Below are 23060 nucleotides of genomic sequence, written 5' to 3'. Positions count from 1 at the left end.
CACACAATCTTTATGGGTATTCCCTTACCAGAAAAGGCAAAAAATGATTAGAATCTGCAATAACACATATACATCATGTTAAAAATAAAGTGAGTCCCACTGCACTTTATCTTGTGCAGACTCTATCAAATAGTCTGTTCAGCACTTGTTTTTGGAGTGATGTGGGTAAGTCAGTGGCAGGATTCTGGAGAGGACAATAAACTTGCTTTGAATTCCTGTCTTGCCTCTTGGTGTCCCAGGTAACGAACTTTCTGCACCTGTAATATATGGACTACTTATCCAGTCTCTCTTTACCTACACGAAAAATACTTATTTTTTTCCCAAAAAATACTTGTTAACTAGGATAATTTGCCATCTAGGGGAGGGTATGGGGGAAAGGAGGGAAAATTGGAACACAAGGTTTTGCAAGAGCTAATGTTAAGGAATTGTCCATGTATATGTTTTGAAAAATAAAAAAGTTTAATTAAAAAATACTTGTTATTCGGGGGTGAATCCAGAAAAAAATTAAGTATGGGGAAGTGCTTGGAGGTCAAGGAAGGAATTGAATATGGTTATCCCGAAGAAGAGAAGATGGGGGACATGACGGCAATTTTCACTTTTTGGAAGGGATTTATAAGGAAGGGGGTTAGACTGATTCTCTTGGGCCCCAGGGACACAACTATAAGCAGAATGTGAGGGTGTTACTTTAAGAAGTCTTGAGTTTAATGTAATAAATACTTTCTAACCACTGAAATCACTCCAAAGTAGAATGAGATGCTTTGAGAGGTAGTGTCACAGAGAATTGACAGGAAGTTGGAGAATGGGGTCCCCATTTGGATATAGACAAGCTTCTTTCAAATTCAACCATCTGTGATTCAGTAACATGGTAAGTAAGTCATCCAGATGTCACTTTGACCATTGGATCAAGTTGTATTGTGAAATTAGTGACAAAACTCTCCGTGAAGGGAGGAAGAAGTGGGGATGGACTGGGTGAATTGGCCAGGCAACATGGCATGAGTGGATAGAATGCTGTGCTTGGACCCAAGACCTGGGGTTAGATCTCATTCAATACACATAAGAATTCTGTAACTCAGAGCACATCACAAAATGTGTCTAAGGCAAGTCTCCAGGTTTGTTTGTTTACTTATTCATTCACGAATTTGTTTATTTATTTTTGCTGAGGCAGTTGGGGTTAAGTGACTTGCCCAGGGTCTCACAAATAGGAAGTGTTAAGTGTCTGCGGTCAGATTTGAACTCAGGTCCTCCTGACTTCAGGGCTGGTGCTCTATCCACCTAGCTGCCCCTCCAGGTTTATTTACTACGGCATAAATAGATTATATTTGCTTTCTCAAAGATACTAAGAGTTCCCTCATATGCACAGAGTCCCAGATCCTTCTCTTATTAATGTACCAAGGCAATCAGTGCTATAAGCAAGGTTGTTGGATACTTTCTAAACTTTCTAAGAAAGCAAAGCACTTTCAAGTATTTTAGAATAACTTTTTGAAAATTTTTGGTACGTCATCTTCCCTCCCAGCCCCAGTCTATTCAGATTCTTTGTATCCTTCCAAGCATTAGGGCTAGTGCTCCCAGCCCTTGCTGAGCTCTCTCTCCTCTGAGCTTACTATCTGAAATCCTCCTGGCACTGAACTTTCTGCTATCTGTCATATCTCTTGGACTGCCTTGTACTATTTTTCATAAAGAATCTTATTGATCCAAGGCAATTCTAATAGACTTTGGATAGAAAACACCATCTGCATCCAGAAAAAGAACTAAGGAGATTGAATGGAAATCCACACGTGCTAGGTTCTTTTCTTTTTTCTGTTTTTTTTTCCCTTTTATTCTTATTTTTCTCTCCCAACATGAGTTGCAAAGCAATGTGTCTTAAAAATAAATAATTACATTTTTAAAAAAATTTGATTGACATCTTTAGTTTTTACATCATGGCCACTTTTGAACGCACCTCCAGTGATCCTTCCTATATAACAAAGGAACACAGGTGAGCAAAACTAGCCAACAACTAGCTGACTAGTTTGAGAGTGCCTGCAACATTCTGCAACCATAGTTCCCCCCTTCTCCAGCTAATGAAAGAAAATATCAAGATGGGGCCTTATAGAGACGTAGCCATCCGCTTCAATTCAATGTCCTTTCCACATAAATTGTTGTAATCACTATGGATGTTTTTTCCAGGGTTTTATTTGTTTGTTTGTTTGTTTTGCATCCGTTTACACATGTCTGTATTTTAAAACTTTTTGTGTTTCAATCTGATTTTTCTGATGTCAGTCAATATCTGTGAAGGGATTTGCATGTGTCCAGCACTGTGCTAAGCCTTCAGAAGTCACTGTGTGATCATCGTGGTTCATAGGACTTGGATTTTCAGGGCCAGAATGGGACCTTATAGATCATCCAATTCAATCTTATTTTACAAAAAAAGGAAACTGAGGCTCTAGGAAGGGAAGTAATTGTCCAAGATCACACAGCAAGCTTGAAACCAGCCTCCATCAGCTTCACACTGTTCCCCTGTTGGTCCCCAGGAAACCAGTCGGCTGTCTTAACCTATTTGGAGCAAGTTTCCCCACTTGTAAAATGAAGAGCTCTTATTCAAAGGGCCCTTCCTGCTTGGAAAGTTTTATTGTTCTGTTAGTCAAGGTCTTCCTAGTGAAACAGGAGATTGATGTGGGCCTTGAAGGCTGGGGGAGGATTGCCAGAGGCCCTCCATTTCTTTGCCCAGAAGGGTGATAGCCCTGCCAGCCTCCGTGGGCATTAGTGGAGCTATGGCTTGGGGCCCAGCTCTTTGGGTACCATGGCAGTGGGGGGAGAAGTTGGGGAAGAGCCAGGGTGGGTGCTGGGGAAGGCTACAGGGAGACCAGTAGAGATGTCACCAGTAAACGAATTTTGGAATAAGAGTGGAGGAAGAGCTCTTCTCCTGCCCAGCAGTCTTTTCCTTATCCTTTTGGCCAGAAGGAGCAGGGAGCAGGGATCTCGAGGATGCATGAAAGTCGATTTTTAGGGACAGGGAGTGAGGGTAGAGGGTAGATAAGGCATCCCTGAGACTATATGAACGTCTGCCCCCCCCCCCCACACACACCCTGTGTTATGGCCAGGTGGCGAGCCAGGATCAGGGATGGGAAGGGCCCCTGAAGACCTCTCCCTCGCCTTCTCCCTTTTGGGGTGGTCACAGGGGAAGAAGAGAGGGAACTGGGGAGGAAGGTGTGATCGCGTACTGGGCTTGGAGTCGGCAGCTTTAGCTCTGAGACCCCCCCCAGCCAACCCCTCTTTGCGGCAGGTTGAGAAGCTTGGGCTTGTGGCCTCTAACGGCCCTTTCGGATGCTAAATCTATGGACGCAAGAGAAGGCAGCTCTAAGCCCCCGGGGAGGGAAAGGAGAGCTGGCATTGGGGGCAAAGCAATCTCGGAAGGTCCCCCCATTCATTCCTCTTTTCGGGGTGACGGAGAGGGACGCGGTGATGGTGCAGAAGAAATCTCACTATTATGGGGAGGGGGGACGGCCGAGGGCTCGGAGATGGCTCGATGTCACCTTTCCCCCTGTGGCCCGCAGCCGGGGGGTGGGGGGGCTGCGCTTGGGTAGCGAGGCTTGTCCCCCCTTTCTCCGGTGGGGGTTCCCCCTCCCATTTCAGAGAGCAAGAGGCTCGGGGCGGGGGGCGGGCTGTGGGGCGGAGGGCCTGGCCGGCGGGGCGGGAGCGGGCTGGGAGGGGAGGGGCGGGGAGGAGAGGGGCGGGGCCGGCGCAGTCTCCCACTCCCTCCCGGAGCCCGAGCCGGGCTCAGAGCTGCGGCGGCGGCGGCGGGAGCGGGAGCGGGAGCGGGAGCGGGAGCGCGGCGGCCCCGGCACCAGCAGCAGCAGCAGCTCCAGCCGCGTGCCGGGCTTCCTTCCAGTCCCCTGGGCGAACTCCTCGAGTCCGTCTGCCCCTTCCTCCCCAGCCCGCGTGTCCGGGGCCGTGCGGCCCCCCCCGCCGCCCGCGCCACCCTGAAGTTCCTGGCCGTGCTGCTGGCCGCGGGCATGCTGGCCTTCCTCGGTGCCATCGTGTGCATCATCGCCAGCGTGCACCCGGCGGCCAGCCCAGCCCGGGCGCCCTCCGGGGCCGCCGCCGACAACGACTCGAGCGCCGGGGGCCGCGGCGCTGCTGCCCCCCGGGCCGGAGCAGAGCCTGAGCGCGCTGCACGGGCCCGGAGGCTCGGCCGGGCCCCACGAGCTGCCCCTGCCCGGCGGCGGCGAGCTGCTGGCCAGCGCCCGGCCGCTGCAGCACCCGCTGCTCTTCAGCCGCTTCCTGTGCACGCCGCTGGCCAGCGAGTGCCCGACGGCCGCGGACGGGGCCGCCGTGCAGGGCGACGGGCCGGGCTCGGGACAGCAGCAGCAGCAGCAGCGGCAGCGCGAGGAGGAGCTGCTGGCCCTCCAGAGCACGGCGGAGCAGCTGCGGCAGACGGCGCTGCAGCAGAAGGCGAGGATCCGCGCCGACCAGGAGGCCATCCGCGAGCTCACCGGCAAGCTGGGCCGCTGCGAGAGCGGACTTGCAGCTGCCCTTCCAGGACGCGGGGGCCCCTCGGGCCGCCAGGGACACCATGAGCGACGGCCCGGCGTGGGACTCCCCGGCCGTGGTCCGCGAGCTGGAGGAGGCCGTGCGCGCCCTCAAGGACAGGATCGAGAAGATCGAGGTGAGCGGCCGCCCCTTCGGGGCCGCCGAGCGGGAGCTCCCGCGACCCACCGACCGCCGGCGCGCTCCCGGCTTTGTATCCCCCGCGCCCAGCGCCGAGCCCCACTCGGAGCGGGAGGAGGCGCCTGCGAGGAGCCGCCGGAGCTCTCCGAGGTCTGCAGAGCGCTCTCTCTCCGCAGCCCCGCAGGGCAGGCAGTGTCCACAGCGCGCCGGTTTATGGGGAGCCCAAAGGGAGCCCGGGGTGCGGAGTGGAAAGAGGGCTGCGTGGAGGGCAGGGAGAGAACCCTCTCACCGCTGGGTGACCTTGGCCAAGTGCCCCCCACGCCCCTCTCCCTCTCACTTTCCTTAAAAATGGGGGGAAGGGGGACTGGGCTAGCTCTAGATCCTCAGAGAGCCGGGATCCCACACGGACCAGAGGGAGGCCATGGGGTGCCCGGGGACTTCCCCTGCTAGCCCTGCTCCCGGAACACAGCTGGGGTGGGACTGAGTCTGTTAGGAGACCCAAGGACAGCCTCCATCCCTCCCTCCCGCCCGCCCGCCCTGTTTGTCCTCCCCAGGGGGACAGACGGACAGACGGCTGCTCCGGAGAGCCGATCGGGCGGAGCCCGGCCCCAAAGGGTCCCAGACCGGGGTTCCTGCTAGTTCCCCAGAGGGGCTCGGATGAGAAATCTGCCCCTCATTGGTCGTTGAGCGCTCGCAGAGCCAGCCACTACCCCTCCCTCCCCCTGGGAGAAGGAGCTAAGAGCGAGAAACGCTGGGCTCTGTGCCCGGATTTCAAGGGGCTGCTGCTGCTCCGGCCTCCTGCCTGTGGATGAGGGGCTTCTCTCCCCATTTCTTCTCTCTGCAGCCAGTACGGCCTCTCGTGGGGAGGGGGGGGCGGAGAGATGGTTCGGGTCTAGAGAATCCCTTAAAAAAAAATACGGCGCAGGAGGGAAATGAAGGGGGAAGAACTGCCATTTACATGGAGAGCGCGGAACGACAGCTCCCAGCAATCGGGAGAGGTCGGACTGCCTCTAATAATAGATGAATTATCCTGTTATTGATGAAGAGACACACCCACCTTGCCTTGATCTATCATGGTGGTAAAGGGGCGGGGGAACCTAAACCCTAGGTTTTGAATTCAGCTCTGGCACGATCTGTGAGACCCTGACTACGTCATTTGCCTCCTTGGGCCTCAGTTTCCTCCTCTGTATGCCGCGGGGACCCGGACTGGCTTCCTCCTAGTTCGGGGCATCCTGCCAGCTTTTGGCTTTACGGGATGGAAAGTTGCATGAGCCCTCCCTCAGCCCTCCTCCCCCCAGGCCCCTCCCCCCCAGCCTTCTCTGATCTGCAATTGAGTGGATTCGAAGATCAGAAATGGGATCTGGAGGCAGAGGAGGCAGATCTCACTCCTGACTGGCAAGTCCCTTAGGGATGTCAGTGTCCACCTTTCAGAAGCACAGAATGGTCCCTTCCAAGTCTGCATCTGTGCGGCTGGGTTTCATTTCAGTAAACTTTTTGGAACCACCAGCCTCCTGTCAAGAAAGCCCCGAATTAAATGGGGGAGAAAAAGCCCCGCCTTCAGGGTTAAGTAGAAGATCTGCAATTTAAACCTTCTGTAATTCCTTACAATTTTCGAGATAGGCAGGCCGGCGGCTGGGGAATCCGAGCTTCAGAATCTGACAAACATTGATTAAGCTCTTCCTTTGTACGAGGCACTGAGCTCTGCAGGGAGACGATTTAGCTCTCTTTAACACATAACGGTTCTGGCTCGGCGCAGCAAGGTAGCACAGTGGATACAGCATCGCACCTGGGCCCAACACCTGGGCATTTCCAGATACTCCCTCCCTCTGGGCAAGGCACTTAATCTTCTGCCTCAGTTTCCTCACCTCTGAAATGAAAATCGCGAGAGTCCCTTGGCCTCCCAAGGCTTGCTGGGAAAAGCCAATGAGATGACATTTTAAAGTGCCTTGCAAACCTTAAATCCCTAGGGGGAAAATGTGAGCTATTATTATGATTACTATTATTAAGTGCTTCCTGTGGTCCTTTAAAGTTGAAAGCACAGGAAGGAATCAAGCCCACTAGGTTGGTATTTAACAAGGCTTTATTAGATATTATTAGATATACACGATATAGGTGAGAGTTTACATTCTACTGTGTCCCAGACATTGTTCTAGGTGCTGGGGATACAATCACAAAAGGGAGCCATTCTCTGCCCTCAGGAAATTATATTCTAATTATTTTTTTTTTAAGGTGAGGCAATTGGGGTCAAATGCTAGCTAATAAGTATTAAGTGTCTGAGCCTGGATTTAAACTCAGGTCTTCCTGACTTCAGGGCCACTGCTCTAGCCACTGTGCCATCTCCATGCCCCTCAGAAGTTTATATTCTCCTGTGTGTAGATATAGATACAAAGTAATATGGAGGAGGAGGAAGAGAAGGAGGAGAAGGAGGAGAAGGAAAAGGAGGAGGAAGAGAATGAGGAGGAGGAGGAGGAGGAAGAGAATGAGGAAGAGGAGAAAGAGGAGGAAGAGAATGAGGAGGAGGAGGAAAAGGAGGAGGAAGAGAATGAGGAGGAGGAGAAGGAAAAGGAGGAGGAGGAGGAAGAGAATGAGGAAGAGGAGGAGAAAGAAAAGGAGGAGAAGGAGGAGGAAGAGAATGAGGAAGAGGAGGAAAAGGATGAGGAGGAGGAAGAGAAGAAAGAAGTGGGAGAGCAGCAGGAGGACACAAAAGCATTAAGAACAGAAGGATGAGAAAGGGCCTTATTCAGGCCCCTGATCCAAACCTTACAGGGAGCTAGGGACTCCTCAAGGTAAGGAGAGAGAGCATTCCAGACTCAGCATGGGGAACAGGCTGTGTAAACACCTAGAAACAGCCCCTCCTTAGCTCTCTCACTGTAAAGTGAAAGGCTTTGTCCCCAGATGGAGTAGGTGGGCTCTTCTTTGCTTCTGTATATTCAGCAAGTGGCTTTCTACTCCATTATTGTATAGTACAGGTCCTGCCAAAGTACCTACATGAGTGAATACCATTGAAAACTTGGATGCCTCTTTGGAAATATGAGCAACACCCAAAATCCCAAGTGGAAGGAAATGGAGACAGAGAATGGGTTTTTTCCTCTCTTTCTCCTATTCCTCACTCTACACAACACATGCAGCATGCAGATGGTACTGGTGGGTTGTGCTTGGCTCTCCTACCTTCCTGGGCATCCCAAGATAATGGAGCCGGAAAGGGGTTGGCTTCCTTCCCAGCCTACTCTTGGCAACTCCTCCAGCTTTTGGCTTGGAAAGGCCCTCTCAGCGGGACCCGCTGCCTATGTCGTGTCACTTCAGGTAGATGGTCACGGCGGACTTCGGCCAGCCTTGGACCTCGATGCCACCTCCCCACAAGAGCGGTCCCGACTTGACTCTTCTCTCTTTCCTTTTTCAATCCTGTAATGATGCTCCCTGAAAGTTCAAGGCAGGTGTCTTGTATGTGGGGGCGTTAGCAATGGGCAGAACCAGAAAATGAGTAGGTAGAGATGATGCTGGAAACTGAGACTTTGGCCTGGATTTCCCCAAGCCCCTAGGGTCTGAAATCCTATTTGGCCACATCCTCATGAAACCTGGAAGGATGACTGAACTCAAAGGAGCTTTAGAGGCCTTCTCATTTTGCATACGAGGAAACTGAGGTCTAGGGAGGAGAATTGAACACACAGTCAGGTGCCAAGTAGTAGAGACAATATTTAAATCTAGGTTCTCAGATTCAATATCTGGTCTTCTTTCTGGAAACCCCAGGTGCCCCCTTGAAGTCCATTTCCCTTCTCAAGCAGGAATAAGACCCTTGGAGAGAGGGCATGAAGAGTTGGTCCATAAAATGCCAAGGACTTGGGATATACTGTGCTTAGGATTCCACTCTCTGTGTCACGATTCGCATCCTTGTCTGAAAAGGACTAGACCCAAAGAAGTCTCAGATTGGGGATCATGGTGTCTGGATAGAGGATGAAAGGGACTGCACCCAGAGATGTTCTGGATTGGGCTGTCATGGTATCTAGATAAGGGGTGAAAGAGACTAGACTCAGAGATGTTCTAGGTTGGGAATCATGGTGGCTGGATAGGGGCTGAAAAGGATTAGACCCAGAGAGGTTCTAGATTGGGATTTATAGTGTCTGGATAGGGGTGAAAGGGACTAGACTCAGAGAGGTTCTAGGCTGGGAATCATGGTATAGTGCACAAGGCTTAGAATCAGAAAGACCTGGATGTGCATCTGCCTCAGAATCTCACTAATTGGGAGGATAACTTAATCTCTCCAATTTCCTTCTGTGTTAAATGAGAGGATTAGACTCAGTGAGAGGGGCCACGGCCCCTCATTCTAATTCCAGCCCTAAGTCTATAATTCTGGGACCCTGACATGAGACAATACCTCCTTTCTGAAGCTCTGGTCACCTCTGCCTCCCAGAATATATGCTCAGTTCTGCTTCTGAAAGGGATGCTGGGTAATGCAATCATCAGTATTTACAATGCCAATCCCTTCCACCCCTTTGTTGCTTACAGATCATTTCCTCAGGCTTGATCTTATAACATCCCCCTCTCTTGAGGTAGGAAAGGCAGGGATTATTAAAACTGAGACTCAGAGAAAAGTGACTTTATTTTCCCATGGACTAATGTGGCACAGAGCTAGAACTGGAATGAAGGTCTCCTGGGTAGCCGAGCTGAAGGAGAAGGGACTTCCCAGGAGAGCTCACGGCCCTTTGTTGATTTCGGTTGTTGAGGGAACCCTGCTCAGTATCAGAGCCTCTGGCATCCCTTCCTCCACTGAGATTTCGCCATTCTCTGACTTTTGACATTGCAGTAGAAATATATCACAGCAGAAGTTTTCTGATATAATAGGAAAGGATGGCCGTGCAATCCTAGGCAGATCCTGTTGCTCCTTGGGTGTCAGTTTCCTTCTCTGTAAAATCAGAGTACTGGATCGATGGATTTCTGTTCTAAGACCCCTCCTAACTCTGACATTTCCTATTCTAGGTCTCCCTCAACTGGGACATTCCCTGTTCTAAGCCCCCCAGCTCTGACATTCCACACTTACTAGAGCTTAGAGGTTCAAGAGTCCACCACCCTCATTTTATAGATAGGGAAACTGAGGCCCAGAGAAATGACAGGTCTTAAATAGCAGATCTGGGTTTTGAACTCAGGTCCTCTGATTCCAAATCCAATCCTTCTCCTATACTATGCTTCCTCAGCAGAGTTTGGGGGCCCTCCACCTTCTGACTTCGTGTGTTCCTGACATCCTGAATTTTAGGATTATAAGAATCCTCTGATCCCCTGGCTCTTGACCTTGAGTATGTCTTGGGCAGTATAACGTGGGGGCCACAGGCCGAATCATAGGGGTGTTTCTCTCCCCCAGGCTTCCAGCACTCAGCTAAATCTGAAGAAGAGTGTGGCCAGTAAGGGGATTTAGAGGAGCTTTTTCTGAGATCTATTGATTTTGCTTTGATTTATTTTTTAAAATTTGCTGCAAAAAGGGAGGAGGTTGTTGCCAGGGAAGAAACAGAGCCAGGGACTGGGCTGCACGAATGCTCACTTCATGGAAAGGGACCGTGCCATGGCTATGGGGATGGACACAGACGGATTCCATCCCCTTTGCCCATTTTGAAGCAGGGAGCAAGGGGGCAGCAACACAAAGAAAAAAAAATGAGAGATCTGGGTTTGAATCCTCGCTTTCTCCATTTAACTCCCTGGCCTCAGTTTCCTTGTCTGTTGAGGTACCACATGGAGAAATTTCTGAATGTTGGAGGACCTGCGCTCATCTCCCAGCTCTCCTGCTCATAAGCTGTGTGACCTTGGCAAATCGGCCTCTAAGTAAGAGGCTTGGACAGGTCTTCCCTAAGATTCTTTCCAGCACTAGGATCCTGTCTATAATAACAAAAGTTAACATTTATTAATTTTGCCAAATGCAATTCACAATGGTTTGGGGAGAATTTGGTATTAGGACCGTCACCATCCTTATTTCACAGATGAGAAAACTAAAGCCCAGGGCATGAGGTTACTCACTGACCACAATAAACATCCAAGCCTTCTTAATTCCAAGTCCAATGCTCTCTCCACTATACTATGTTGCCATGGCTTGACCACCACCTCCCCAACACTGTCTAGTGGATATGGACCACTGTAGGATATAGCCAGCAGGTGCTCATCCATGCTTCCTTCCTCTTTTTTTTCCCTTTTTTCCCCTTAGGCAATTGGGGTCAAGTGACTTGCCCAGGGTCACAAAGCTAGGAAGTGTTAAGTGTCCAAGGCTAGATTTGAACTCAAGTCCTCCTGATTTCAGGACTGGTGACTCTTTTCTTCTCCTTTCTCTTCCTCTTGCATCATGACCTGTTTTCCTGGTGATTTTAACTCTGACTTACCAGAGGCAGCCACAGAGGGAAGTTTGAGAATAAATTAGAACTTGGTAATTTATTAAAGGGGCTGGGGATGAGGATTTGGGGAAGTTATTGAGGGGAAATGACAAAAGAGAAATGTGGGGGAAGGTGCTAAGAGATCCCCCTTTCTGTGTCTATAAAGTCAGGGATTTCTCCTTCTTGAGGTCTCTTGAGGTTTAGATGATTTTAAAATGATGAAGTTGTCTGAACTTAGACTGATGTTTTCCATGAAACCCCCTATGAACAAGAGGGGTGGGATGTCTGAGGCCTCTTTGCCCCTGACTCAGCAGCTCTTGTAACTGCCTCTCTAATGGATCAGCTTCGTTCTGCCCCATCACCACCCCCGCCGCTCCATCTCTCTCACCCATCCATTTATCCTGAGCTGGTGAGGTCTGGGCTCCAAGAGGCCCCATTCATCTTCTTTTAATTACAGTTCCAAATTGGAATTGGGTGACTAGGCAGGGGAAATCAATCTGGCCCTCTTTGTTCCCCTTTCCTCCCTCCCCCTTCCCAACCTTGATTAGATTGAGGCCAGGAGCCCAGAGCTTCCAAGCAGGAAAAGAAAAAGGAGGGAGATATGGAAGGGAAAAGAGAAGGAGGTATTGAGTTTCCAAGATTAGCTTGAGGAGGTGCATCTGTGACCTGGGTGATGCTGTACGATAGGGAGAAAACTACCTGGGTTTGGAGTAAAAGGATCTGGATTTAAATACCTGAGTGTTACTTTCCCCCTGTGTGATCTTGAGCAAGTCATTTCATTTTCTGTTTTTTAAAGTTATATAAGAACTTTATTAGATATTTAAGAATAGCAAGCTATGCATAATAATTTGCAGTTTTGTATCACTGACAATAAAAGTAATAAAAGAACGCCCCCCCAAAGTGTGTCATGGACACATTTTTGAGAGTCACTTGTTAGCCTATGAGCACACCCTTGCCTATACTACTCCCAAATTTTCCACTTCCATTGATTGCTCCTAGTTCTACTCTCAGAGGCTTAATCACTTCATTTTTTTTTTTCTTTTCTTTTTTTTTTTTTTTTCCCCTGAGGCTGAGGTTAAGTTACTTGCCCAGGGTCACACAGCTAGGAAGTGTTAAGTGTTTGAGATCAGATTTGAATTTGGGTCCTTCTGAATTCAAGGCTGGTGCTTTATCCACTGCACCACCTAGCTGCCCCCAGTCACTTCATTTTTAAGGCCTCAGTTTTCCCATCTGTAAAATTGGGAAGTTAAATGACCCCTGAGATCCCTTGCCTACCCCACTCCCAAATGTTCCACTTTGTGACTTCCATTGATTGCTCCTGGTTCTACTCTCAGTGGCTTAGTCACTTCATTTTGAAGGCCTAGTTTCTCTCTGTAAAATTAGGAGGTTAAATTAGATGACCCCTGAGATCCCTTTTCAATCTATGGATTTGATCTGAACATGGTGAATCTCCCTATAACTTCCGGAGAACATCCATCTTGGATGTGAGGAGACTAGAAACAAAGAACGTTGTTTCTCCAATCTGGGCCTCAGACCTTTCCCCTATAGAACGAAGGGGTTGTACTTTATGGTTTCCAAATTTCCTCCCATCTCTGGCATCCTTTGTTTCTAAATCTGGAAGCTTGGTGCTGAAAGAACTGGGACCGGGAAGCCCTGGGTCAGTATCCTCATCTGTAAAAGAAAGTTACAAAGATTTGTTCTCCCTGGCTCCCAGAGCAGTTGGGAAGGAAGAGCTTGGAAGTACCGTGGGAAGCTGCTGCTGCTGCTCGCCCTTCTCTCTCTTATTCACTACAATCTGGTCCCAAGGGCTCTATTTGTCTTAGAAAAATCTCCAGTCCAGGGCTTCTGCCAGGGGAGGTCAGTGAGTACAGACTAGTAAAGAATGGAAGGGCAGCCAGCCAAGTGCCTAAAAGCATCCGAGAATCAACACTGCTCAAGTTGGAAGGAGGAACCTTGGAGGATATCGAGTCCAACCTGTAACTGAGCAGGAATTGCAGGCTTACCCATGGGGTATATCCATTAGCCACTCAGACACTTCCAGGGATAGAGAGATCACTACCTTAAGAAGCAGCCCCTTTGGGTTATTGACCTTGAAAGTCCCGGATGTGCTTAATGACCATTTGGGCAAGTAAGGTATTCACCCTTCTTAGCCTCAGTTTCTTATCTCTGTAAAACAGGAATAAGAACAACTGTCCTTTCTGGCCAAAGGTCTTATGTGTAAGATCATGGGATTGTAGAAGGGGCCTTAGAACAGGGAAGATCAGGGCTGGGAGGGGTTTTAGAGCAAAGAAAGTCAGAGTTGGGGGGGAAGGATTGTCTTAGAGCAAGGGATATCAGAATTGGATATACCTTAGAACAGGGAGTGTCGGAACTGGGAGGGGTCCTAGAACAGGGGCTATCAAGGCTGGGAGTAAGCTTAGAACAGGGAATGTCAGACTGGGAGGGGTCTTGGAACAAAGGATGTCAGAACAAAGAATATTAGAGTTGGAAGAGACCTTAGAATCTCAGAGATAGGGATGGGGATAGGAGAACTGTCCTAGAGTGTTGAATGTCAAAATTGAGAGGTGCCCTGGAGCAAGGGGGTCAAACTGAGCTGAGTCAAATTCAAATGTAATTGGGAAATGTTTAAGAAAATAAATAAAAATATAAGACAGATAATATTAATTTGAGGTTGTCTAAATCAACACACAGCTTGCTGGGATCTGTCTATTTGCATTTGACAGTACTGTTTTAGAGCATTGAATGTCAGATCTTGGAGGTGGGTAAAAGGAGAGGGCTGGAGTTTTAAATCAGAGCAGGTAAGAACAGGGAAGGATCTGCTACAGCTGTGTCCAGCTTCAGTATTAAATCCATACCAGTTTAAATTCAGCTCTTCTCCTCGTCTCCCATTTCTTCCCTCTGCTTCCATTTTTAAAATTACATTTTATTGATCCCTTTTTGTTCTTAGATCATTATCATTCCCGGAAACCCAATCTTCCCTTTCCTTCTTCCAGACTGAACTCTTCCCAGTAACAAAGTAAAACAACAAGCGAAACCACACTGCACAATCTGAGCCTGTGCGACCTTGTGTATGGCTTCCCACCCTCGGGAACTCCTTCTGCTAAGAGCAGGGGCTGTGGTTTTATTATCTGCTCTCTGGGACAACCATCGCCTTTTCACTCGCTCACACGTCACCTCCCTTTTATTTCCTCTTCATCACTGTAGCTGGTGTACATCTAGTCTTTTTTTAATTCTAATTTTCTCTTGTCTTTGGGCTACCTTCCTGCCTCCCACACTGACTCACAGATGATCCCTTAATCCAGTTCTTATTTGTACAGCTAAAGAAACTGCAAACAATAATGACAGGACCAACACAATATCTCCACCCCTATTTCAATAGTGCTTCAAGGGCTCCAAGGTTTATTATTCCCATTTTGCAGATGAGGAAACTGAGGTACAGATCAGTAAAGTAGCACGCCTCTGGTTGCCAGCTAAGACATGTCAAGGCTAGGGTACTAACTCAGACCTCTTCTTTTCAAATCATCTGATCAGAAAATACTAGGTGGAGAGCTGTGAGAAATCTCAGTGAACATCTAGTATTTATTCTTCAGGGACTCTTAATCAGGCTTTGGGCAGCCAGAATAGAGAAGCCTGAGACCCCTTCTCAGAATCCTGTGGTTGCCTACATACATAATAGAAAGATTAAATTTCAGTTATGGAAATCAGGTGTAATTTTTTTTTCCTTCCAAGTTCATAGACCTCCTGAAGTCTATCCACTGTCTGTGAAACCCACGTTAAGAACCCCTGATCTAGTCCAATTCGATTATTTTACAATTGAAGAAACTGAGGTCCAGGTGACTGATAAGATCACTGGAGATCTGGAGATGTGACCCATTGTTCCCAAGTCTCTCAACTCCAAGCTTGGCCATATACAGGAAGGAGCCTCCCATATTCTGGGCTGTGATAAACATTGGGGGAGGGGGAAAAGGTGGGGAGAGGGAAGAGGGAAGGCTGGGAGGAGGAGGAGGAGGAAGAAGAGGAGGAGGAGGAGTTCGGGAAGAAGCCAAGCAGAGACAGATTTTCAATCCATTAGTAGGTGAGTGGTGAGAAAGTGTTGCTTTTTTCCCTCCTCCCTTCCTCTCCATCCACCCCCTCTCATCTTTTCATAAACTCTGAGTGGGCTCTTCTGGAAGACAGTCAGTTCCCCACCCTGGTGAGCATCAGACTGGGATGGCAGCTGGGGAAGTTGGCAGGGGGTGAGGGAGAGGTCTCGTGCCATGTTCCAGATTCCCAATCAGGGGAATGGGATCTGATAAACTGGCCTTCCCAGGCTGGTTTGGCCAAATGCTTCCTGCCTCTGGCTGCCCTAACCCTCATTCCCTCCTCCTCCTCAAACAGATCCCCTCAGCCCACCTTGGCAGGTGGTAGGGACAAAGGGGCCATCTCCAGAACAGTCAGGACTCCAGGAAACTCTGCCTAACTCTTTGTCTCCCCATAAGTGAGAGTAGAGTGATGGGAGGTGTGCTAGAGAGGAAAGAGCTGGGCTATGGGTGTCAACAGGGAGAGGCTGTGTTTGTAGAGCTCTTATGTGAACATACACTCTGGTAAGCCTTGAGAGAGATAGTGGAACCACAGATTGTCAGAGCTGGGAGGGAGCCTAGAACAGGAATGTCAAAACTGGGAGGGAGCCTAGAACAAGGATGTCAAAGCTGGGAGGGAGCCTAGAACAGGGATGTCAGATGTCAGAGGATACTTAGGAGACCCTAAAAAGGGAATGTCAGAGTTGAGAAGGATATTATAAACTGAGCTGAAAAAAAAAAAAAAACCTATTAGAACACACAAATTCAGAGCTGAGATGGCATTGATAACATGGAGCATTGGCACCTAGATAGAGTTTAGAATGAACCTCAGTGTTGGGCAGTTCAGTAGCACCTAAAATGTTCATTTATAAAACTGTCTATAGTATAGCTAAAACCCCCTTGGAAAACTCTAGTCCAGTTTAAATGCAGGAGTCTTCGAACACGAGAGACATAAGCACAATCTTTAGTAGCTTAAACTACACCAGGATTTTTGGGACATCCATCTCCTCACAGCCGGTCTGCACTGTATGGAGCCAGTAATATGGGGATTTTATTTCATTTTATAGATGAAAGAAATGAGAAATACAGTCACTTCTGTCCAGAATCACACAATGTCTAAGGCAGGGCTCAAATCCAACCTCTATATCAGTAGGGTGGTTTAGGAAGCAGCTAAGAGTCTGGGTTTCTTTTTTAAGAATAAATAGTTTTTTTTTTCTTTTAAAAAATAATAATAGCTTTTTATTTTTCAAAATATATGCAAAGAGGGGCAGCTAGATGGCACAGTGGATAGAATACCAGTCCCGAAGTTCAAATTTGGCCTCAGATACAATGCTTCCTGGCTGTGTGACTGTGGGCAAGTCACTTAACCCCAATTGTCTCAGCCAAAAAAAAAAAAGTCATACATATATATATATATATATATATATATATATATGCATATATATATATATATGCAAAGATAATTGTCAACACTCACCCTTGCAAAACCTTGTGTTACAAATGTTTCTCCCTTCCTTCTCACTTCCCTCCCTTCTCTAAACAGTAAATCACCCACTATGGGTTAAATATGTGCAATTCTTCTAAACGTATTTCCACATTTATCATGCTGTGCAAGAAAAATCAGATCAAAAAGGGGGAAAATGAGAAATAAAAAACAAGCAAACAACAATAACAATAAAAAGGTGAAAATATGATGTGGCGATCCACATTCAGTCTCAGTCTTTTTAGAGGCTGAGTGTCTGCATCCTGAGCCTGAGTTTCTAGAAAGAGGACCAGGCAGAGGAATTATGGGGAATTGGCAGAGTTGTCTGGAGCTCAGAAGTGAAATAAGTGTTCTGTAGCCATCAGCATGCAGCAAGGTAGGTGAGGTTTCCAGATCAATGGATGCAGCAGACAGGGTCTCAGGAGGGAAATTAATAGACTTCACAAGCCCAACACATCCCCAACAGCAAATGCTGAGCCATCTCTGCACCTTTGCCAATCAAAGTGCATTATGGGCTTTTCCCTCCCCAAACTGGGGATTTGACTGAGACTCATAGTGACCATGCTTCCAGCCAAGCTTGGGCAATGATCAGTCTTGGCTTCAAATGGGAGGGGGATCTGGTTCAAGCAAAGTGAAACCCAGGGTGGATCTCAGTCTTACAAAAACTGTTGCATTCATTTCTCTGTGAGATCTCTCAAGATCATTTCTATGAAAGTGCTTTGATTATTATTGCAGTAAACTACTCGTGTTGCCTTGCTAGATATAGCTGATATTTCTTTGCTTTTGCTCACCTTGTTTCAAAAATCAGAATGCTTATCCTCTTCTCCCCTAGCTTTCCATGCTTCTCTGCTCAATTCCTGCCCTGCCTTTCTACCTCTCCTCCAGGAAGCCTTCCCTGATTACTCATATATTCTTCATTGTACATGTTTAACATATATTGGATTCTTTGCTGTCTAAGGGAGGGGGAAAATTTTGGAACACAAGGTTTTGCAAGAGTGAATGTCTTTGCATACATTTCAAAAATTTTAAAAAATATATTATTATGAAAAACCAGGGGGAAAAAAAAAAGAAATGGCTTCTTCACCCTTGGTCCTCACATATTCACCTTCTCCAATGCACTTATCAATTGTTTGATTCTTTCAAGCTGGCTGGCAGATGGAAAACAACAAGATTCCCTTTCAGCTCAGAGTCCTTTAATCTCATAGAGAATATAAAAAATGGAAGGGCCCTTAGAGAAGGCAAGGGAATAAGAATTTATCAAGGGCCTACTCTGTGTCAGGCACTGTGCTGAACACTTTACGAATATCATTTTATTTGATCTTAGAATTCTGAGCTGGAAGATCCTTAGAATACAGGAAGGAATCTTAGAGATAATTTGGTGACCCAGAGATTCTTAATTCTTTCAGATTCTGGATCCCAATTCCGGCAGTCAGTCTGGGAAAGCCTATAGAGTCCTTCCCAGAACTGTGTTTTTAAGTGCATAAAATAAAATATATCAGATTACAGAGAAAATCAATTACATCAAAATATGTAAAATACATAAAATAAAATATATCAGATTACAGAGAAAATTGATTACATCAAAATACATAAAATACATTAGAAAACAGAGAAAACTGATTACATCAAAATACACTGAAATATTTTTTTAAAAAACAAATGTAATTGACCAGAGAGTTTCATAATTAATTCATACTCATTTCAAAGTAGTGCTGGCATTAACCTAAGTGATATTCCGAGATATCGGCAACAGCTATAAAATGACCTGAAAAGAGCTGTGGTTTCTCTCAGTGGCAAAATCCTAGGCATTGCTACTTTGGTTTGTTACCAACATTCATAATCGGAAGAAATACTAAATTTCAATTAGAGGCTAGTGAAAATTCAAAAGTATTTTTTCTATCCTACTTCAGGGGTCCCCTTAAATCCATCCATGAACTCCAGATTAAAGAACCCTGTTCTAAATAGTTGCTCTAAACAGGAAGCTGCAACAGGTATTAGCCACATTCTCTCAGAAAGGGACTAGGGTCTCAGGGGGATTGATCCCAAGAACCCAGGAGCTTCTGCCTCAGTTTCCCACAGCTGAGGGCAGGGTATGTTCCAGTCAGCTTCCTTTTCTCCCCCCATTCCTACCCCAGAGCCTCTGCTGTTTATATTATCAGCATGAGACTAATAGTCATGCTAATAATTGACATTTATATAGCACACTTTGTAATAGCAAAATGTTATATAAAGGTAAGCTATTATTAGTAGTGATATCATGGGACAAAGTCATGGATGAATGCTATGAGTGATGGGTAAGCAAGGATGGGGTTCAATCTGCATTGGTGGAGAGATTCTTCTCATAGAGGATAACTGGCTCATGACCCTAACTATAGAAAGGACCTCAGGGTCATTCATCCCAAACCCTCTCAGTTAACAGGTAAATGACTTGTAGGGAAAAAATCAGGTGACTGGTTACTGGAAGGAGAGACTGAAGGGATGAGCCTAGGATGAGCCATCTATAGATGGATGTTATCTCATGCCCCATCTGGCTTTGTATAGAGAGGTTCATCACTAGGATGGCTGCTGGAGGACTGATTTTTTTTTTATTTAGCAACTTTCAAAGGCTATTTGTTAGCCACTGAGTTCATAAATACCTACTATTGGAACATTGCAGCAAAATGTGACATGTCCGGGATTTTGGAGTCAAAGGACCTGGCTTCAAATCCTAGCTCAGTCTCCTTATCTATAAAAAGAAGTAGAGGGGCAGCTAGGAGGTGCAGTGGATAGAGCACCAACCCTGAAATCAGGAGGCCCTGAGTTCAAATCTGATCTCAGACACTTAACATTTCCCAGCTGTGTGACCCTGGGCAAGTCACTTAACCCCAATTGCCTCAGTTAAAAAAAAAAAAAGTAGATATACTAGAAGACCCTAAAGGTCCTTTCTAGCTTTGAGAATATATACTTCTGGGTATTACAATCCAAGTACCAGAGAGATCCAAACAAAGCACTGTGTGAGGTCTGAGGGAAGAACTGTAACTGGAGTGGGACACCTGGGACTCCTTCCTCAGGGCACTGAATTTACAGTGTCATTGACAGCATTTGTGAAGAAATATTAACTAGAAACAGGGCTTAACATTGAGCTAACCATGATAATTAGCTAAGCTAAAAATTACCTGCTATTAGGCTAAGGGGAGCGCCTTTTATGTTCTATACTTCCATTGTAGAATTATGTCCCTCCCTTCACATGAGGGTACATATCATTAAGTTTTTTATAGCAATGAATAAGGATGTTAGGCAGATCTACTAATCCAATAACTTTTAAAAATTGATTTAGCTTAGAATTGTCAAATGAGAGAAGACAGGAATCATCGTTGGGTGTAGAGGAAGAAGAAAGAGAAGAACTTTTCCCCTCTCCCCATTAAGAAATAGGGGGATTGCAGAGCCGTCCCAATCTAATTACTCTTTCTGTAGAGCTAGAAAAATATGACAAAATTTATCTTGAAGAACAAAAAGTCAAGAATATTAAGGATATTAATGAAAAAAAATGCCAGACCTAAAACTTTATTATAAAGTAGCAATCTTCAAAACTATTTGATACTGGCTAAGAAACAGAGTGAAGGATCGATGGAATAGGTTAAGTACACAAGATAAAGTAATCAATAAGTATAGTAATCTACTGTTTGATAAACCCAATGGCTCCAGCTTTTAGAATTAGAACTCATTATTTGACAAAACTGGGGAAAACTGGAAAATAGTATGGCAGAAACTAAGTACAGACTAACATCTCACTATATACCAAGATAAGGTTGAAATAATTACATGATTTAGACATAAAGAGTGATACTAAAAGCAAATTAGGAGAGCAAGGAATAGTTTACCTGTCAAATCTAAGGAGAAGGGATATTTTTATGATCAAATAAGAAATAGAGAACATTATAAAATGAAAAATGAATAATTTTGATTATATTAAAAAGTTTTTTTTTTTTTTACTAAGTCAATGTAACCAGTATTAGGAATGCAGAAAGCCAGAAAAAAAGATTTTTTTTTTTACAATCTGTGTTTCTGATAAAAGTCTCATTGCTCAACTATTTAGAGAAGTGAGTCAAATTTATCAGAATATAAGTCATTCCTCAATTGATAAATGGCCAGAAGATTTGGACAGGCAGTTTTCAGATGAAGAAGTTCAAGGTATCGATAGTCCTATGAAAAAAATGTTCTAAATCACTATTGACTAAAGAAATGTAAATTAAAGCAATTCTAGACATTACCTCACAATTATCCGTTTGGCAAATATGACAAGGATGATGATAAATGAAGAAGATATGGGACAAGTGGAGCACTAATGCATTGTTGGTGGAGTTGTGTATTGATCTGACCATTCTGGAAAGCAATTTGGAGCTATTCTCAAAAGTATAAAAATGAGTGTACTCTTTGATCCAGCAATACAACTGCTAGATCTATACCACAAAGAGATCCAAAAAAGGAGAAAAGACCCACATATACAAAAATATTTATAGCTCTTCTGTTTGTGGTGGCAAAGAATCAGGAAATGAGGGAATGCTTATTGGTTGGGGGATGGTTGAATAAGTTGTAGTGTGTGAATGAAATAGAATACTATTACGCTATAAAAAATGATGAGCAGGTGGCTTTCAGAAAAGCCTGGAAAGACTTACATGAAATGATGCTGAGAGAAGTGAACAAAACCAGAGAACCTTCTACAGAGTAACATTGCTGTTACTGTGCAATGATCAACCATAATTGACTTATCTCTTCTCATCAATGCAATAATCAAAGACAATTCCAAGAGACTCATGATGTAAAATGCTATCTTCATCCAGCAAAATTATTATGGAGTCTCAATACAGATTGAAGCATGCTATTATTGTTATTTTATTATTTTTTTTTGCTGAGGCAATTGGGGTAAGTGCCTTGCCTAGGGTCACACAACTAGGAAATGTTAAATGTCTGATGTCAAATTGAACTCAGGTCCTTCTGACTTCAGGGCTGGTGCTCTATCCATTGCACCATCTAGATGCCTCATGAAACATGCTATTTTCAATCTTTTTTTTTTTTTGTCTTTTCTTTCTCATGGCTTTCTCTTTTTGTTCTTTCACAACACGACTAATGTGGAAATGTGATTTACATATGTTATATGTTACACATGTAACATATATCAGATTGTTTGCTGACTTGAAGAGAGGAGGAGGGAGAAAAACTTGGAACTCAAAATCTTACAAAAGTGAATGTTTATCTTAACATGTAATGAGAAAAAAATACTACTAAGTAGGGGGGAAGAAATAGGAGAATTAGAAGAGAGTTTTCTTTAATTCTTAAGGCTAGCACAAGTTTTGGAGAAAAAATAATTATTCCAACTACTGTGCTAGGCTCTGTGGATATTAATATAAGATGAAAGCTTCTATCTCATGGAGCTTATAGCCTTAAACATTTTTTTCAATTAACAAGCATTCATTTTTTCTCTTCTCACCTTCTCCCTTCTCATTAGAAAAGGAAAATAAAACCCGTATATGAAACTGCATAGACAAGCAAAATAAATTGGTCCCTCATTGACCATGTACAAAAAATGTTTCATTCTATAGCCTGTTTTCATGTCAAGAGGTAGGAAACAAACTTCATTGTCTGTTCTCTGGAATTCTGGTTGGGCATTGCATCAACTGTTGTCTTTCAAAGTTGTTGATCTTTATAATGTTGCTGTTATTAGGGAAATTGTTCTCTTGTATCTCCTTTCATTCTGTATCAGATCATACGTCCTCCCAGGTTTCTCTGAAACCTTCCTCTTCATTATTTCTTTCAACACCATAGTATTCCATCACATTCATAACTTGTTCAGTCATTCACTATTTACACGATATCCCGAGAGTTTAAATTCTGGATAGATAAAACAATTTATTAAATACCTACTGTATATCAGGCACTGTGCTGAGTGTTGGGATATAAAGAAAGACCAAAAAAAATGGTGTCTGTTCTCAAGAAGCTCACAGCCTTCCTGAAAAAGGACAAGTACATGTATATACAGGGTGTATACAGAGTAGATGGATGGTCATCTGAGAAGGGGATGGGGAGGAAAAGGGAGGGAGGAAGTGACAAAGAAATATAATATTAACAGAATCTTTCCAACTGTTGAAGTCAGTTCATATTGTAATAGCTTTAACTTGTGAAAATAATGAGCTCTCCATCTCTGGAGATGTTCAGAGAATGGCCAGATCAGTCCTTCTGTCAAGGTTACTATAAAGAGAATTCTTGCTGCATACCTAAAAATAGGGATTAAACCAGATGGGTTCGGAGGTCCCTTCCAACTCTAGGATTCTCCAGTTCTAAGATCCCATGCCTTCAACGTGCCTTTGAAGCAGGTTTGGTTCACACGATATTTTCAGGAATGTGCTTTTTGCACAAAATGGTGAACATCTGTACATGTGAACCAGTAGAAGCTGTTTTTTTAATTAATTTCTTTTTAGCATTAATTTTTAAAAGTATTGAATTGCAAATTATCTCTCTCCCTCCTGCCCCTCTCCTATCCACTGAGGA

The 23060-nt window shown here is 45.3% G+C and overlaps 1 protein-coding gene across 1 annotated transcript in view; it reads left to right on the top strand.

Moving 5' to 3' along the window:
• Positions 1 to 3441: 3441 nt before the first annotated feature.
• NPTXR (neuronal pentraxin receptor) overlaps positions 3442 to 23060 on the top strand; it is a 39466-nt gene continuing 19847 nt past the window's right edge. Inside the window, 4 exon segments of the mRNA XM_074269658.1 lie at positions 3442 to 3559; positions 3745 to 4121; positions 4123 to 4515; positions 4517 to 4645. Of these exon segments, the coding sequence (XP_074125759.1) occupies positions 3442 to 3559; positions 3745 to 4121; positions 4123 to 4515; positions 4517 to 4645 (1017 nt within the window).

The sequence above is a fragment of the Sminthopsis crassicaudata genome, chromosome 5 (genome assembly GCF_048593235.1).
Source record: "Sminthopsis crassicaudata isolate SCR6 chromosome 5, ASM4859323v1, whole genome shotgun sequence".
Lineage (NCBI taxonomy): Eukaryota > Metazoa > Chordata > Mammalia > Dasyuromorphia > Dasyuridae > Sminthopsis > Sminthopsis crassicaudata.
Note: the sequence above shows the minus strand (reverse complement) of the source record. Positions and strands in the feature narration are given on the sequence as shown.